General features: G+C 60.5%; 2 protein-coding genes across 5 annotated transcripts in view; one reads left to right on the top strand and one right to left on the bottom strand.

Moving 5' to 3' along the window:
* Nucleotides 1-2,745, top strand: part of TKTL1 (transketolase like 1) — a 30,298-nt gene extending 27,553 nt beyond the window's left edge. Inside the window, exons 11-13 of the mRNA XM_047714811.1 lie at nt 600-696; nt 829-948; nt 2,362-2,745. Of these exons, the coding sequence (XP_047570767.1) occupies nt 600-696; nt 829-948; nt 2,362-2,534 (390 nt within the window). The 3' untranslated portion in view covers nt 2,535-2,745. The remainder of the gene's footprint in view (nt 1-599; nt 697-828; nt 949-2,361) is intronic.
* The window catches only part of TEX28 (testis expressed 28), a 54,532-nt gene extending 49,378 nt beyond the window's left edge, over nt 1-5,154 (bottom strand). For 2 of the 4 annotated variants that reach the window (XM_047714825.1, XM_047714826.1), the window contains exons 1-2: nt 5,005-5,154; nt 2,917-3,052 (exon numbers count right to left, since the gene is read on the bottom strand). The gene's annotated coding sequence lies outside the window, so the exon portion shown is untranslated. Of the gene's footprint in view, nt 1-2,916; nt 3,129-5,004 lie in introns of those variants that run through there. The other 2 variants (XM_047714827.1, XM_047714828.1) reach the window with 2 other exon arrangements.
* Nucleotides 5,155-17,543: the final 12,389 nt, after the last annotated feature.

The following is a 17,543-nucleotide window of genomic DNA, read 5'->3' as shown; positions in this document are numbered from 1 at the left end:
CAAAATGTCCAAGTTGTCCAGGGGTGGTGCCCTTCTAGACCCTCTGTGTTGAGTCTGTGGTCTGCAGCTCGTGGCCCGTATGACTCGCTTCTGGCCTTCTGCCTTTCAGATCCCAGTTTGAAATCTGCCTTCTTTGCTAAAGGGTATTCTCTAAGAATTTAGTAATTAGGCACCATAAATCATGAAGCATGATAGATGAATTTGTAAAAATGAACATGAAGGAAGGCTTATCAAAAAGGGTGTCCTTGGGGTGCCTGGGTGGCTCAGTGGGTTAAAGCCTCTGCTTTCGGCTCAGGTCATGATCCCAGGGTCCTAGGATCGAGCCCCATGTTGGACTCTCTGCTCAGCGGGGAGCCTGCTTTCCTTCCTCTCTCTCTGCCTGCCTCTCTGCCTACCTGTGATCTCTGTCAAATAAATTTTTAAAAAAATTTTTAAAAAAGGGTGTCCTTGTTACTGTATTGATTCAGCTTTTTTAATACAGTGAATTATTAAGAAGTGAAATTGGTAGGACTGGGGAAGAGCAGCCTAGTAGTGTTCTCTCTGAGATGCACTCTGCGTACAGTAACTACAGCTTTTTTGCTCTCTGGGCATAATACCAGGTCCTCCGCCACAGTGTCAATGACAAAGTCACAGTTATCGGAGCTGGAGTTACTCTGCACGAAGCCTTAGCAGCTGCCGAAGATCTTTCTAAGCAAGGTCAGTTGGTTTTTGCTGGACATTGATGTTTAAGTTGGGGAGAGGTAGGACTTGGTCTGCCTCATGTGCCCCACTTGGTCTTTTTTTCCTAAGTCCGTTTCACATACAAAGCTGGCTATTGCTCTTCTCTAGATATTTCTATCCGTGTCATCGACCTGTTTACCATTAAGCCCCTGGATGTTCCCACCATTATCTCTAATGCCAGAGCCACAGGCGGCCGTATTATCACAGTGGAGGACCACTACCCAGAAGGTGCGTGCAGGCCTTGAGGGTCATTGTGAAAGTGGGCTTTGGCAGGATGTGTTTTTGATTTCCGTGACTGGAAGCATGACATGCCCCAGGTGTCACCGAGCCAGGTGCTCCTCCGACAACCGTTATTACTGCTCTTTGCAAGTGCGTTGTTTTTGGGGTCTCTTACCCACCTACACCTGTTCCTCAGGGCAGGGCCATCCCCATACTCAGTTGTGTGACCCCAGCACAGCGCTGTGCCTGGTGCCGAGTGGCTCAGTGGTAGACAGAGGACTGTCTGACGACATTGTGGGTAGGGAGGGGTCTTAAAAATCTTGACAGTTGTGCTTGAGTTTTGAATGGTTAATTTGCTCCCTTCCCAAAAGGGGAATAGTGCCTTGCAAGCAGAGAACACAACAAATGCAGAAAAACTGTGTGAGCCTGGGAGAGGGGGCTGGGAAGTTTAGGTGAGGCATATGAGGCTGCAGGGAGTTCCGTATGGTCGTGTGTCATGGGCCCAAGAGCACAACTGTGATCCATAGTGATTTTCTAGGAGCACTCGCAGTGCTTTCACAACTGAGGTTATTGTAGGGAAAGGACAGACACCTGGGCCCAGGAGAACCTGTGGAGAAGCCCACCCCTGTGGCTCCTTCCCTCCCTTCCGTGAGGGGCCTGCTGAGTGCTTTCCCTTCTCCAGTAGTGAGAAATTGCATCACTGGAGACCCAGGGAACCCACTCAAGACCTCAGCACTTGGGTTTTATTGGGCGCCAATCACACAGGCTCCCTCTGCCACACACCAAACCTCCTGACTCCCAGGGGAAAACAGGCGCTCCCAGGGCCCTGCACCAGGCCATCGCCCAGGTGTCAGCCAAGTGCCAGCCTTGCAAGCAGCCCTGCCGAAGCTTCAGGCCCGCCTGGCCATTCTTTTCTGTATAGTTGATTGGTTGCTTTAATCATTTTGGGGTTCCCGACAGCTTTAAGAACTTGAGCTTGTAGCCCCCTATGTCTGTGGAGCCCCAGCTGAAAGCGCTCCTGCTGTAATGGGGCTGGGAGCAATTTGGAGACTTACAGGTTTTATGGGGTGTTTTTTTTTTTTTAAGATTTTGTCTATTTGCGGGGAGGAGAGAGGGAGAAGTAGACTCACTGCTGACCAGAGACACCCCACCCCCAACTCGGGGCTTGATCCCAGGACCCTAAGATCATGACCTGAGCCAAAGGCAGATGCTTCACCGACTGAGCCATGCAGGCGCCCCTGGAGACCCACAGTTTTGAATGAGAACTTCTCTGGCTAGTCAGAGAAGGCTGTTACATGAGTCAGTGGCTAGCGAAAAATATTTTTCCCTAGGAACCAGCAAATTCAAAGGCCTCTATACTTTGGGGCTTTAAGGCTGACTAGCCACTATCAAAACAGAGCCTCCTGTCCTTTGTTTCCCCAGGTGGCATCGGGGAGGCTGTCTGTGCAGCTGTCTCCATGGAGCCTGACATCCTGGTCCATCAGCTGGCAGTGCCCGCAGTGCCTCGCAGTGGGAAGCCGAGTGAGCTGCTGGACATGTACGGAGTCAGTGCTAGACACATCCTAGTGGCTGTGAAGTGTATGTTGATGAACTAAAATACATTAGTTGGCATTAGACGTAGAAGACTGGCTTCTCTACCTTACGTTTATGCTCCGTTGGCAGACTATCTTTTAAATCTATACTGTTTTGTTATTAAAAAGTAAAGCAAGTTGTAACTACCTCCTGTTAAACCGTAACTGCGTGTACAAGTGTGACTCTCATCTCTGATCCGGTAGAGTGTGTGATAGGCTTACACATAAGACGGCAGCTGACGAAACGACCGCGTTAAAGTTTGCTGGGGATCAGTGTAGGATCGGTTTCTCAAATGTGTATGTTCTCCTTGTAAGTGAAGGGCGGCTTGCACTGTAGATGTGCCACGCAGGGTTTGTGGCCCTGTGGTCCCCTGCCCCCCCCACCGGGGTGCTGCTGCCATCCTACCTGCCGCTCCCTGGGGACCGTGGGATTTCACTGCACTGGAACTTCCTCTGGTGTTTGCCTTCATCTCCCCTCCACGGTGCAGAGGCTATGGAGCGGCAGCGAAAGCTCTCAGGATGTCCTGTGCTGCTCGCAGTGACTGTTGTGTGAAAAGAGGACACAATTAGTTCCAGTCTCCACACTGCACACTTTGTGAGGTCTCAGAAATGTCTCGTTTGCCCAGTGACCAAACTGTTAGCTCAATTATATTCAAATAAGCATACTAGTTAATGTTAATAAAATCATTAAAAAAAAAAAACAGCTGCTTTATTCTCTTTGTGCTTCGTGTGTGTGATTTGGTTTCTCCTTGATGAAATTCTAGTTAAGAAAAAAGTTTCTGTCTAAACCAGGAAAGAGAGTCCCATTCCCCACAGCAGAAGACGCGGGGGAAGGGTATTGGGCGGGAGGTGGATGGCTGGAGCGGACAAGCAGGATGTCTGAGAGTCATGGTCCTAATTTTGATTGCCCTCATTCGGTGGTCATCAGGAGTCTGTTCTAGAGCATGCGGGGGCGACTCAGAGCTGCCCCGGCCCTTGGGAGCCCTCAGGGCCTTCTCGCTCTGCCCCTGTGCTTTTAAATCACTGAACTGGTTTCCTGGCCTGTGCTTGTTTTTTAAGATGGCAGAACCAGCAGCTTCGGTGTAAGACAGCCGATAGATAAAATACAGCCTTATACAAAAACCGTAAAAACAGCAAACGGATTTTTTTGTAAAAAAGTAACGGTTGATATAGGGTCACTGTAGAAAATACACCTAAGCAAAGGAAATTTTGACCTCAATTACCTGACCATCTCACACCCTACACAATTCACCCTTTCCAACTGCACCATTCCGTAGTTTCTAGGATGCGCGTCCAGTTGAACAACTCTCCCCAGGGTCATTTTGCGGACATCTGCGTCCAGATAGAAACTCTGAACCCCTTGGTAGTGGCTCCCACGCCCCTTCCCAGCCCCTGGCAACCGCTCGTGGGTTTTGTCTCCAGATTTGCCTCTTCTGGACACTCAGCAGGATGAGCACGGCCCGGGGTGCGGCCTTGCGGGCGCTGGCGCCTCTCGCTTCCTGCAGGCCTTTGAGGCTCCTGCACGTGGGAGCGAGTGGCGTGTCGGGAGCGCACGCGGTCCTTCCCGTGCATGGTCTGCATTTCGGTCGCTCGCCGCCAGGCGCTGGGCGCTTTTCACCTCTCATCTCGTGAACGATGCTGCGGACGCTCCTACGCAAGCTTGTGGGTGTGAATTTGCAGCTCTCGGGTGTGTGTGAACCGAGGAGTGGAGCTGCGGCCCCGCAGTTTCTGTTGACTATGTGTGCGCGTGAGAGCGAGCGGGTCTGCGAGGAACGGGAGCCCACGCCCGAAGGCGCCCTGACGTCTGTGACGCACCGAGTGCTCGCCAGGAGAGCCACTGGGCTTAGAGCCAGATGCGTGGCCAGGTGTGAGCACCACCCCTGCCTGGGCTCAGGTGTGAAATGCCCCATCCGGTGAGATCGACAAGGATAGAACAGTAAATATGACCCAGGATGAAAATCCCCTTCCAAAAGCCTAAATTCGGGCCCGACAGGTGCTGGGCTGAGCCTGATCAGAGAAGGAAATGGACTTGGGGCAGCTACAGCTGCTGCGCACAGAGCAGCCGAGCGCCCAGAGGAGGAAACATGCGGTCCGCGGGTGCAGGTGCTGACCTACGTCGGAACGCTGGGGGCTGTGACCCTTTTGCCTCAGTTTGTTTCATCTGTAAAAGGGGATGACGCTGATGATGGTGACAATACCTCACAGGACTGTGGCCGGGATTTTGGAGGGCCCATGGAAATGTCCGCACTGACGGCTTTTTCCTGGTGTGTTCCTACTCCCCAGGCCCATCCTGAGCCCGCCCCCCCCAACCCTAACCCCGGCCCTCCCCCACCCCTACCCCCCCGCCCCGTACTCCAGCCCCTTTGGGGCCTCATCCCGGGCTTGGCAGAGAATAGGCCCCGCCTTTCCCGGCCTGGCCAGCCGCCTCTGCAGCACTGGCTGCTCGCACCCGCCTCCAGACCGCCTGTGCCCTACCGGGACTCCCTCTACCCACCATTTGACACCGCCTCACTCCTGCCGTGCCCGCCCTCCCGGCCGACCTCGCGGCCCCCTCAGAACCCGCCAATCTGAAAGCCGGCGGCAGCCGGGCCACGTCGCTGGGTTTTGTCCCGTCACTCATTGGGCACCAGCCAATCAGCGTCGCCTGCGCCAGGGGTGCGGGAGGGGGGCAACGCCCCGAGCGACGAGCAACCGCAGGGGCTTAGCAGCAGACCCCTTGCTTCGAGGGGCCGCAACGGCCCAGGTGCCCAGGGACCAGTCGGAGCAGGGCACTGCCCTTAACCTTGGGCGGACCAGCGATGGACAGAGGTATGACCAGAGAGAAAGGGACACTGCTGGTGGCGGGGTGACGGCCTTAGAGGGACAAGGGCGCGGGGCTGCGGAGGGTGGAGGTGGGTGGTGGCACAGGTGTGAGGCCCAGACCCTCGTGCACTACCAAGTTCAAGGAAAATGATACACGACACACCGCCCTCTTCAGCTCAGGCCTCTGGAGCAAAAGGGGTCGGGAGCGGACTGCTCCGGCAGAGCAGCCCACCCACCGGTGTGCCGGCCCAGCTGCGGTCCTGCCTGCCACAAGAGACGGGTAGCTTCTCCCTCCGCGGAGCAGCCAGCCAGCCGCACTTGGGATCAGAAAAGCAGTGGCTTGGAATTTCAAAATCCTAAAAAGAACGCACGGTGATTCCCTACTCCGTGAGGAGGACGCACAGAGAGTTACAGAACCCTCAAGGGAGGGACCCAGAAGCGCACCCGGAAGGAGGGGTGGAGAGGTACAGCCCCCGCTCTTACCAATTCCTGCCCTCCTGCAGCATGCTGACGCTCCGAGGGACTGATGTCACCCCTTTGTCAGCTTGAGCTGGGGCCCACCAGAGGCCCCAGTGCCAGGCGTGGCGGTCCCACTCCTCCAACCACCGCCTTATCTCTCACACGAGAAACACGACCTGGGAACTCCGCTGACCTTGGGATTCTGTAACCCGCACAACTAAACGTTGTTTGATTTTCGGCCCTGCCCACCCTGGCAGGCAGAGGCACTAAGGGAATTTGTAGGGCCCTCGTGGAAGTTCTCTGGTTGTCATATGGGTGACATGAGCCGAGCCCAGAGGGAAGGAACCCGGACTCGTCCTTTCTCGGCGCGCTCTCAGGTGCACTCGGGGATCGTCGCGCACCCCCATCTTCATGACGGTCCTCGCCGCGCCGCACCCGGGCGACCCAGGGCGGTGGCTGCTCCAGTTCCCCGCGGCGCTCACTGCCGGGGTTGGCCCTTCATCCCGGTGAGCCATAGGTGAGGGCCTGGCGACCCACGAGGCCCCTGCCGGCCACGGGGGCCTCACGTCCCCCTTCCCACTGGCCGGGAGCGAGCCCAGCACTGCGGCCCCAGAGCTGACCAGACCGGCCCCCACATTCCATCCCCGCGGTCTGTCTTCCTGGACCCCTTCCCGTTCGGATCCTGCATCCATCGGGCATGAGTCAGGCTACGGGAAACAGGGTTTCCCAACAGAGGGGACTGACTGGGAGGCTCGGTCACTCAGGGACTGGACGACTGGAGTCACAGAGGTAATGCGGGAGGAAGCTGCCGCCCCCAGAGCAGGGGCAAAGGGGAAAGAGGTTGGCGTCTGGGGAGCCTAGAAGCCAGGACGGGGGTGCCTTGAAGAGCCAGAGCCTGGAGCCCTGAGGAGGGGCTGCTGCAGTTTCCCAGGGAAGGAGGAGCCCCACCGCCCAGCAAGAGGGGAACCCGGGCAGGAGGTCATTTCGGAGGCCCCGGCTTCCGGGTCACTAACCCCTTCCTCAGCGGCACCCGTCTGGGGTTCAATCCATCTGTTGGGACTTCTATTTCAATGACGGTGTTTCTTTTACTTTTAAAGTTCTTTTTCAGGGACGCCTGGGTGGCTCAGTCAGTGGGGCGGCTGCCTTCGGCTGGGGTTGTGATTCTGGCGTCCTGGGATCGAGCCCCGCATTGGGCTCCAGCCCCGCATTGGACTCCTTGCTCTGCGGGAAGCCTGCTTCTCCCTCGGCCTCTGCTGGCCGCTCTGTCTGCTTGTGCTCGCTCGCGCGCTCTTTCTCTCTCTCTCTCTCTCTCTCTCTCACTCTGACAAATAAATAAATAAATAAATCATCTTTTTTTTTAAAAAGGCTCTTTTTCAAATCTGCCTGGACACTTTTCTTGTTTTTATGTTTTTACTATTATTTATTAAAGGTTGTATTGATTACTTGAGAGAGAGGGAGGGAGAGAAGCACGAGGTGGGAGGGTCAGAGGGAAAAGCAGACTCCCCGCTGAGCCTGGAATCCCAATGGGGGGCTCCATCCCGGTCCGGGGACTCGATCCCAGGATTCCGGGATCATGACCTGAGCCGGGATCATGACCTGAGCCGAAGGCAGGCGCCCAACCACCTGAGCCGCCCAGGCACCCCCAGAGCGCTGGTTTCAGGCCGGATCTCCGTTCCGCTCTCTCACCTCCCGAAAGCCCTTCCTCCTAGCACCCAGGAAACCCGACCCGGCAGCTCCCCCACACAGCCCCAGCCCGTCCCTGAGTCCCTGATCCCTCCTCTGTTCTCATGGGCTCTGCTTCCTCCGGGATTTCTCTTGCTTACCTGTGGGCCACCTATGCATTTCAACAGCGTAACTAATTTTCTCATTATGGATTCCCTCGTCTTTCTCTCCAACTGGACTGGCATCCCTGGATGGCAGCAGCAGGGGGCCGAGTCGCACCGCCCCACCCACCCCGGCCCAGGCTCTGCCGACCGGCACCGAGCCTGTGGCCAGCTGTCCAGGACCCCGGGGATTGGACCAGCGGGTCCACCTGCCAGGCTCGGGCGAGGAGGAGTTGGCAACGGGGACTCATAAATTCTGCCCCGAATCTCCGCACTGTCCTCACGCTTGGCAGGAGGCCTTTGTGCCCAAGACACGCAACCCAGAAATCAGCAACTGACAGTTGAATACATTTGGTTATCTAGAAATGTGCAATGTCGGGGCGCCTGGCCGGCTCGGCTGGTACGGCGTGTGGCTCTTGATCTCGGGGCCGTGAGTCCCAGCCCCACGTTGGGTGTAGAGGTCGCTTAAAAGCAAAACCTGTTTTATTTTTGTTGTTGTTGTTTGTTTTTTAAGATTTTATGTATTTATTTGTCAGAGGGAGTGAGCACAGGCAGAGGGAGAAGCAGGCTCCCTGCTGAGCAGGGAGCCCGATGTGGGACTCGATCCCAGGACCCTGGGATCATGACCTGAGCCGAAGGCAGCCGCTCAACCAACTGAGCCACCCAGGCGTCCCAAAAATAAAACCTGTTTTAAAAAAATGGGCAGCTTCTTGACAGCCCAAACCAACAAGCCTAGTCTTTCAAGGCCAAAGCCACACTGAGGGAAAATATTCGCGACATCCATAACAAAGAACGGACAGCCCTAGCGGAGGACGAGCGTGCCTCTTTGCGGGAAGCCATTAGTTCGTGTCTGGCAGCTCGCTGAACGCCGGTAGGTCTCCATCCCGCGGTTCCACTTCCAGGTGGTTATAACCTAGAGGGAGACTGGCGCCGGTTCACAGCAGGCTGTTGTGGCGCCAAGATGCAGTGCGGAGAGCGAGCGAGGACAGGCCAGAGTCCCGGCAGCCAGGGATCCGTTCCGGAAAGCACGGTGCACCTGTGCTCTCCGATGCCGTGCGGCCGGAGAAGGGACGTACACATTTGTCTACCGACATGGCCGGTTTTCCAAGACGTGTTGCTACGGAAAAGAAGTGGAAAAGGAAACACAATGGAATCAACGTGTAGTGTGTAAAATCGAATAAGGACGTTGGAGATTGCAGCAGCAGAATACAGTGAGAAGAGAGAAACAATTGTTAACAATGTGGCTCAAACTAATGTCGCTTTGTAAACATTTTAAATCACGTGCTGTACAAACATGCAGGGTGGTCAGGGAAGATGGTCCAGCCGCCCTGGAAGACGATTCCGCAGGTCCTTTCAGAGCGAAGCAACTGGGGCGCCCGGCGGGCTCAGTTGGGAGAGCGTGGGACTCTGCACCTCGGGATGGTGAGTCTGAGCCCCGAGCTGGGTGTAGAGGCGACCTCAGAAAGAGAAAATCTTTGACGCTTCGGCACCCGTCTGCACGGGACCCAGCGACCGTACCCGTGGGCACTTATGCCAAAGAGATAGAAACTTCGACCGCACCGTGGGCACTTATGCCAGAGAGACGGAAACTTGGGATCCCACGAACACCTGTGCATGAGTGGTCGTAGCAGGTGTGTTCGTGGAGGCCTGAAATGGAGAACAAGCCAGGTGTCCCTCAGCAGGTGAGCGCCTGAGCCTGATCGGTGGCTCCACACGGAGGACCGGAGCCAGCGGCAGGAAGGAGGAACTAACTGTGGATTCATGCAGCGGCCTGCGCGGATCGCAAGGGCATTACGTGTGGGGGGGGGGGGGGAGCCCACCGCAGGCTCCCCACCCCGGCCGCGCACCGCACGGTTCCGTGTACCTAGCAGTGTCCACACGACGGAATTCTAGACGAGAATACAACGATGGGGATCGTAACGGGGGCCGTGGGTTGGGAGGAGAGGCGAGGAGGCTGTGCTCACGTCAGGTCAACAGGAGGGGTCCTCATGAGGGACCCACGGGACGCGGATGCCCGTGGCAGTCATGTGAATCTCCACGCTCGAGGAAACTGCAGAGCCAGAGCGCCTGCGCACACACACGGACGCAACTCAGACGGCGGCTCTAGGATGGCACCAAGGCCGCTTCGCGGTGTGCGATGGCAGGAGGCGTGCAACCTGCTGACCCTCGGGGAACTGCGGCAGGCATCCTGGGGTCTGTCACTTCCCCGCAAGTCACTTCTCCAAGATACAAGCTCAGGGGCGCCTGGGGGGCTCGGAGGGTTAAGCTTCTGCCTTCGGCTCAAGTCATGATCTCAGGGTCCTGGGATCGAGCCCCACATCGGGCTCTCTGCTCAGCGGGGGGCCTGCTTCTCTCTCTTCTGCCTGCCTCTCTGCCTACTTGTGACTTCTCTCTCTGTCAAATAAATAAATAAAATCTTTTTTAAAAATCATTTATACGGTGCATGGGTGGCTCAGAGGGTTAAGCCTCTGGCCTTCGGCTCGGGTCATGATCCCAGGGTCCTGGGATCGAGCCCCGCATCGGGCTCTCTGCTCAGCAGGGAGCCTGCTCCCGCCCCCTCCCGCCCAGCCTGCCTCTCTGCCTACTTGTGATCTCGGTCTGTCAAATAACAATAAAATCCTTAAAAGAAAAAAAAAAAAAAGAAAGAAAGAAACAAGCTCAAGCCAAAAGCACGCAAGCAGGGCTCCGCGTGACAGACAGGACGACGTGCGCGGCTCTGCACAGAGAGCCCCTACCATCCTTCCCCCGACCCCGGCCTCCCGCCACCGGGGACGGCCGTCCAGCTGTCGGACAGTTCCCAGGGCTCCACGGGAGGAAGGAAGCCGCCAGAGCTGAGCCCCGCCGGGCGCGCAGGCGAACGGCCTGTATGGATTGGGCAGAGGAAGTGTCCGTCAGGCCGCAGGGGCTGGGCTTCGTCGGCGGCCTGGGGGCGGGTCCCATCAGGAGCCGAGCCTCCTCATTGGCGAAGCCAGCCGGAAGGGGGCGGGAAGCCGGCGCCCCGCCTCCTGGGGCGGAGCTTCCGGTGGGCGCGCCGAGGGACGTGAGAAGACGGAACCGGGGGTGGCCGGGGCGGGGCTCAACAGGCCTGGACGACGCCCGAGCCTTCTCGACACCGCCCTCCGCTCCTGGGCTCCGCTCCTGGGCTCCGCCCCCGCCCCTCCGGGTCCTGGAGGCCCCGTTTCCCGAGACCTGGGGGGACCTACCCATTCTTCCGCGGGGAGGCGGAGGAGGAGCCTCTATGGAGTGCAGGCCCCCGGTGGCCGTGGGGCGCGGGGAGGGGGGAGCGCGGCTCCGTCGGGCTTCTCTCCCGCTGCGCCCCGCAGGGCCCCCCCAGCGCTATCCTGAGAGGGTCTGGCCCCTAGGCCCGCCACGGCCAGTGTACTGGGACCCCAGGGTCCTAGTGAGGAGGGAGGGGGCGGGGGGAGGAGGGAGGGCGGCGACTATCTCCCGCTCCCCCCCACCCCGCCCCCAGGATGACAGAGCGCCCTGTCACTCCGTCTCCAACCCCTCCCAGTCCTGGCCTCTGAGAGCTGCCCTGCTGTCCGCTCCTGGGCACTTCCACCTCCCAGGGCCCAGACTGTGGCCCTGCCTCCCCCTACACCCACCCACCCCCACCCCACCCCACCCCCCGCCCGCCCGCCCGCTCCTTGCGAGCCCCGCGCACTGTGTTCCAGGGCCCCTGAGCGTGTCTGTGTCAGGGACGGTTCCCTGTCGAACATAGATTCCAAGATCCCAGCACCCCACCCCACCCGTACACACAGGCCTAGTATCCAGGAAAACGTAGACAGAGCTGGGGCCTGTACCCGGGAAGGTGGTGGTCGTCAGAGGTCTCTGTCCACGCTTCTGGGCGTGTGGACAGCAGGAAAGTAACAAAGTCTTTCCACGTCAGTCACCCGACCGGTGTGGCCCCCCTGGGAGGGAAAGCCACTCCAGCACACCCGTGCTCCAGGGGACCATCGGCATGGTGGGGACCATCGGCGGTGCCTGCGGGCCTCTCACCTGGGGAGGTCAGTCAAGGTGAGCCCGGCAGACCAAGCTCGAGCTCGAGCTCGCGGCTTCTCTCGGAGCCAGCGGGCGCGATCAGGAACCATCCATCCCAGTGGTTCTCATGCTGGAGGGCTGCACAGAACAGTCACCCCCGGGGGCTTGTTCAAACTCGGGTCACTGGGCTCCACCCCAGAGTCTCTGATCTGGCAGATCTGAGGTGGGGCCTGAGAAAGGGTGCCTCTGACAAGCTCCTGGCTGCGGCTGCTGCTGTCCCTGCGGGTCTGAGACAAGCCCCCCCCCCCTACCTTACCCCCACCCCCACCCACCGCCCCGGCCCTCCCGGTGAGAAGCGGTGCTCTGGAGGCCTGAGACTCCTAGGGGTGTGCGTGCCTGCCCTCCCTGGGGCTGGCTCCTTTGCAGGGTCCCCACGGGTCTGGCAAATGTCAGGAGGGTGCTAGCCCTCGAGAGACCAGGGACTGCCCTCGAGTGGCAGTCACCCTTTCCTGCCTAGGTGGTCTGGAGGGCACCGTCCACAGCCCAGGCACGAGAAGAGTGTCGGCTTTGTCCAGGTGCTCGGGAATTCCCAGACTGGGGCTCGTGACATGTGGACGCGTGGGAGAGAGGAGCGGCAATGAGCCCCGTGCCTGGGAGTGGGGATGGACAGAACTCTCTGATGAGGCAGAGGAAAGACCCAAACGCTGGGCTTGGGGATGGGAAAGGAACATGGGCCCTGAGATCCAGAACGTGGATTTGGGTGGCGGGGGGGGAGAGTGGCGGGGAGCTTGGAGACCACACCGGGGGCTGTCCGCCCGAGAACGGCCCTGACTGTTGTCTGGTCTGTGCGTGCGGTCGGCCCTCGAGCTGGCGGGAAGCCGCTGCCTCTCTTCACCCAGGGGCTCTCCCAGCTCCTCGGTGATGCTGCCCAGACCCGCTCAATGCCCAGCACCACTGCCCGCCCGCCTAGGCCTGTCTTGCTGGTTGGTGTTTGCTTGGCTACGTGGTGGCCTGTTGTCTGGTTGGAGCTGCAGGTGAAGTGCGAGGCCAGTCACTGGCCACGGTTTGTCCCAGAAGGAGCAACCCTGGGACCCCAGCACCTGAGCGCGTCCTGGCCGTGAGACCAGGTAGAGGAGCTTCTGGCTTTGGTTCTCCCCGCTCGCCTCCTCCACGCCCTGCAACCGCTGGCTCATCAGGCTTTTCCCCCGTGGACTGCTTCAGGCTCTCTGGGTGTTCATGGGATGAGCCCTGAGTCACACCTTGCTGCTGTTTTTTTCCTCCACCGTGTCACTTGTCCCCTGACTTTGTGGGTTGGGGCGTGTGTTTGGTCAGGCAGACAGTTTGGGTTTGTGTCATCGGACTTTCCAGGCTTTTCCTTGTTTTTTAAGTCGCTTTATTTGAGAGAGGAGCGCTTGCACGCCCCTGTGGGGAGGGGTGGGGGGCGAGGGAGAGAGCGGATCCTGAAGCAGACTCCTCCCCGCAGGGGCTCCATCCCAGGACCCTGAGATCAGAACCTGAGCCGAAACTGAGAGTCGCCAGTGGGATGCTCAACCGACAGAGCCTCCTCAGGCGCCCCGGCTCTTCCGTCTTTGCAGGGTTGCAAACAGAACCCGCGGAAAGCCCCAGAAAGCAAGCAGGATACGCGGCAGAGCTGCTGTGGGGCCCGCAAAGCCCAAGGAGTGTGCGCTCTGCCCTTTGCACAGGGGTTGCTGCTGGCAACCAGCCCCGGAGGCAGTCGGGGGGCTGGGGGGGCGGGAAGGGCTTTCCCATCCCAGCAGCCCCGTCAGCCCCCGCCCCCAGGCCCGGGAGCTGGGAGGCCCCCACCCAGGCCCCACCCAGGCAGGAGGCTCCGGAACCTCCTCCGCTGGGCCCAGTGGCTCCTGCTGCCCCCCGCCCCCAGTCCTCCCTGCCTTCCCCAGGGCCGGGGTGCAGCTTGCCCTGCTTGAGGCAGGTGGGGGGTCACCTCTCTGCAAGTAGGTGCAGTCCCTGCTCTTCCCCCCCACTCCCCTCTCCTCCCCTGTGCTCCAGCCTCCACGGAGCAGCTGGCAAGCAGGTCGGGGCGGGGAGCGGAGAGGAGAGGGGCAGGCCCCTCTGTGGGGGTGCAGGCCCACAGGCCCCTCTTCTTCCCCGACGGGCAGTGTCAGGTAGCCCCGTGTGCCTGCTGGGCTCTGCTGGCTCAGGGGGTGGCAGGTGCCAGGTGGCCTGTGCGGGGTGGGCGGTGGGGGCGGGGTGGGCGGTGGAGGCGCGGCGGTCAGTCCGGCCGAGGAGCTCCTGCTGTGGCCTCGGGAGCCCAAGGGCGTCTCCTTTCCCCGGAGAAGGGAGAAGCGCCCGCCCCATCCTTCCTGGCTGGGACTCAGAGATGACTTCCCCGTGATGACAGGCTCGGACTCGCTCGGGTAGCTCCAAATTTGTCACGCAGGTTCTGGGGGCGGTGCTCTCCCCGTTGGCTCTCGCCGCTGGCCAGTGCCGGGAAGGGCCCTTGATGGCAGCTCCTGGCACCGTCTCGGGCCACCCTGTGCTTTTTGGACCCGGGACAGTGGGTCTCGGGGGAGCCTGGCTCTGTGTCTCCTCCCCGGAGCAGAAGCAGACTGGGGCGTGGCTTGCTGGGCCCTTGGCTCAGCGGGGACTGTGGGGTCGTGGTTCCTGGGGCCATCCCTCCGCCGGGGTGTTGGGCCGCGTGGTCCTGGAGATGGCTCCCCTGGAGACACGCAGGCCCCGGAGAGCCCCGCACTCCTGGTGACACGTGACCAGTGTCTTCACCATCCCCCTGGCCTGCACCTGAGCTGAGCCACCCTCCTGTCCCTGGGCCCTGGGCAGGAGGAACAGCCAGGAGGGCCCGGCTTCCCTTAGCCTTCCCTCTGGGGCCACCTGCCCAGGAGGGCTCCCGAGGGCCCCATGGGTGCCGAGTCTCCCCTGCCCCAGCTGTGCAGGGGCTCCTCCTAGTGGCCGCTCTGCGGGTGGGGCGCACCTCCCTGGCCGCGGATACTGTCCCCGCCCCAGCTTCGCTGCCCAAACCTGGCCCTCACCCTCTTCTGACCGGCCTGTCCTCAGCAGATGTGCCCACTCGAGGACAGCCCCCAACCCCACCCACTGTGCCGTGCTTCCTCAGCCCTCCTGCCCTGCCCGTGGCCTCAGGCAGGGCCGCTCGGGGACCCCTGGAAGACAGCCCCCCCCCCCCGCCCCGCTCCCGAGGGGTGAGGTGGCCAAGCCAGCCGCTGAGCAGCGGGCCAGCGGGCCAAGCCGGCCCCCCGCTGGTTAGTGCCGTCCCCTGGATGACCTACCTTCCACGTGAGGAGGGGGACACGGCTCTCTGCGGGGAGCCTGTCTGAGGTTGGGACGGGCCTTCCGGAGCGGGAGCTGGAGCGGGAGGAGGCCCGTCCAGAGCTGCAGAGTGCTGCTTGCACCTGGGGTCCCTATGGTGGCACCTGTCACCCTGCGTGCTCGCGGACCCTGTCTTAGCGGCCACCCCATCCTCCTTCCTCTGGCTCCGTCGGGGTTCCGGGGTGGGAGCTGCCCTGAAGCACCTTGGCCCTATGTCCTGGAGGGAGGTGCGGCCCCCCCATGCCGGGTAGCCCCCTCGGGAACCCCACAGTTCCCCAGACTAACGTTGCCCTTGCTGAAGTGCTGGGACCCCATCCTGTGTCGCTGAGTGGCAGCCCCACCCACCCTGAAGGGCCAGTGCTCCCCTTTCCTCCCCCCCAGTCCCCTTCCAGCCTCCTGCTGGGCAGTGCGGGGCAGCAACAGGCCACAGTGAGGATCAGGAGCAGAGGTGAGGCTGGGCCAGGGGTGGAGGCTGGCTGTGGGGGGGAGCGGGGGGCGGGGGACACCCACGGGGATGCGCAGGGGACGCGCAGGGGCAGGACCTGCAGGGCAGGGGGCTGCTCCAGACTAGGTGACCAGCGGTCCCCCTCCCTAGACTTAGTGGAGGAGATGGGGCCAGCCTGGGGAGGGTGTGTGGCCGGGACCGCTCCTCTGCTCCCAGCGCCTGTTGGCAAACAGGCGTGGGGCCTGGGGGGGGCCGAGGCTGCACCAACCCCTGCGGCTCTCGGCGGGTCCCCCGGGCCTTCACAACCCGGGTGGGAGCCCGGCCGAGGGCCTGGACCTTGCGCCCCTCCCTGTCTCCTCCTAGCATCCGGGCTGGAGGGCAGGGCGCTGGCGCCGGAGGTCGGGGGGTGTCCTCCAGTGGTTTTCTCTGTCCCAGGCCGGTTTGCCCCCAGCAGGATGGAGTCCCGGGACTCCTTTTCCTGGTGCCATCGCCTGTCCTACCCTGGGGCCCTTTGCAGGGATGGCGTCCCAGTCTTGCTACCCTCCCGCCACCCTCCCCCGCCCGCGCCCCCCGCCCCGCGGAGCGGGACTCAGGCTCAGGCCTCTTCTTGGCCTGTAGTCTCTGTCCGGCACTGGCTCCAAGGGCTTGTTCTCCCCTAGGCTGGCATCCTCTGCCCTTGCTGCCCGACGTTGTCCCAGCTGCCTGGGCACAATGTGGTGTCTGGGGACGGACGGGGGCTCCCGGTTAGCTCGGCTCGGCTCTGGAGCTGTGCTTCCGGGGGGGCCCTGGCCAGCATGTAGAAAGTGGTGGGCCTGGCTTTATTCACCTGTGTCCTGCGTGCCTCCAGTGGGACAGTCTCTCCCGGAGACTGGCCACCGGGAGCCTAGGGTAGCAGACCAGACCCAGGTTCAGGAGCACTGTGGAGCCAGCGGCACTTTAGTGGAGATCAGTATTGCCCTTGCTGTTGTGTTGTCCCTGCATTTTGGGCAGGGGCACCTGTGGCTGGGGAGGTGGCCACAGCCTGGTTTTCTTTTTCCCTTACTTGGTTCGTGTTCTTCTTTCACTGGGCGTTGGTTTAAGTGTGCTCTAGGCCCTGCGTTCGTGATGGCCCAGAATGCTTCCACATAGGGGGATGGCCAGCAATCCTGGAGTTGCCCCGTTAGGGGAGGTTTTGGAAGGCCTAGGTTTGGGTGGGTTTTAAGTCCCTCCCTGCATGTTGGGGGCAAGGCTGCTTGTAGGAGGAAGTGGGAGGAGGGGGTGGCTATGAAGGCCGCTCTGGGGCCATCAGAGCTTAGAGGGGTGCAGAAGCAGGACTTAGCCAGAGTAGTGGATGTTGTGTTTGAGAGTGGAAGATGGTTGGGTGGGATGTGGGAAGGGGTGCAGCACAGGGATTTAGCTAGGGGCTCAGATCACCCTACTGCACTGAAGAGGGCATCTCAGAAAGGCAGGGCGCGTAGGGCATGGCCTTCCTGGTGGGAGGTAGCTGGGGTTCGAGGAGGGCAAACTTCCAGTCTGTAGGCAGCAGCTTGAAAAGGGCCACTGTACACGGAGAGGCCTTGAGATGCTTTGGGGCAGAGGTCCTCATGACCGTCCCTTACGCTGGGGGATGGTGACACATTTAAGAAGCCCGGGAAATGGCCAAGGACTGCTGGGATTTCAAGGCCCATTCATCTGGCCTTCCTGTCTGGCACTTTGCCTTATGTAGTCCAGTCACAGCCCGGCTTTCCCTTAGGATGGTATCCGTTCCTGGTGTGGCCTAGGAAGCACGCACCAGTGTCAAGCCCTGTCCTGCTGTGCTACACATCTCACCCCTTCCATTGGTCTGAACGCAGGAAGGCGAACAAGACTTAAGTGCCAGTGGGTCTCCAACAGCTGGGGGGGGGGGGAGCCGTGCGCATGGTAGGGGAAAACAGGAGCCCCCGCGTGCCAGGCCTGGAGCTCTATCAGCTTGTGGCTTATGCCCACACTTTGATCCATCCTGCAGTCACTCTTGCAAGAAAGCTAGAGCCACCCTGAGGAGAATGGAAGCAGAACTTTATTCTTCTTGGCTAGGGAGGAGAACTAGCGGGGGGTCGTGCATAGTACCCCCATCCCTCACCCCTCCCGGAACCAAAGAAGATAGGCAGAGCCACCAAAGGGCTACCTCTGCTCGCCTCTCTCCTTTGCCCAAGTGGAGGCAGGTGAGTGCAACGCAGGGTGGGG

The sequence above is a fragment of the Lutra lutra genome, chromosome X (genome assembly GCF_902655055.1).
Source record: "Lutra lutra chromosome X, mLutLut1.2, whole genome shotgun sequence".
Classification (NCBI taxonomy): domain Eukaryota; kingdom Metazoa; phylum Chordata; class Mammalia; order Carnivora; family Mustelidae; genus Lutra; species Lutra lutra.
The sequence above is the reverse complement of the archived record's forward strand: the minus strand, read 5'-3'. Positions and strand labels throughout refer to the sequence as shown.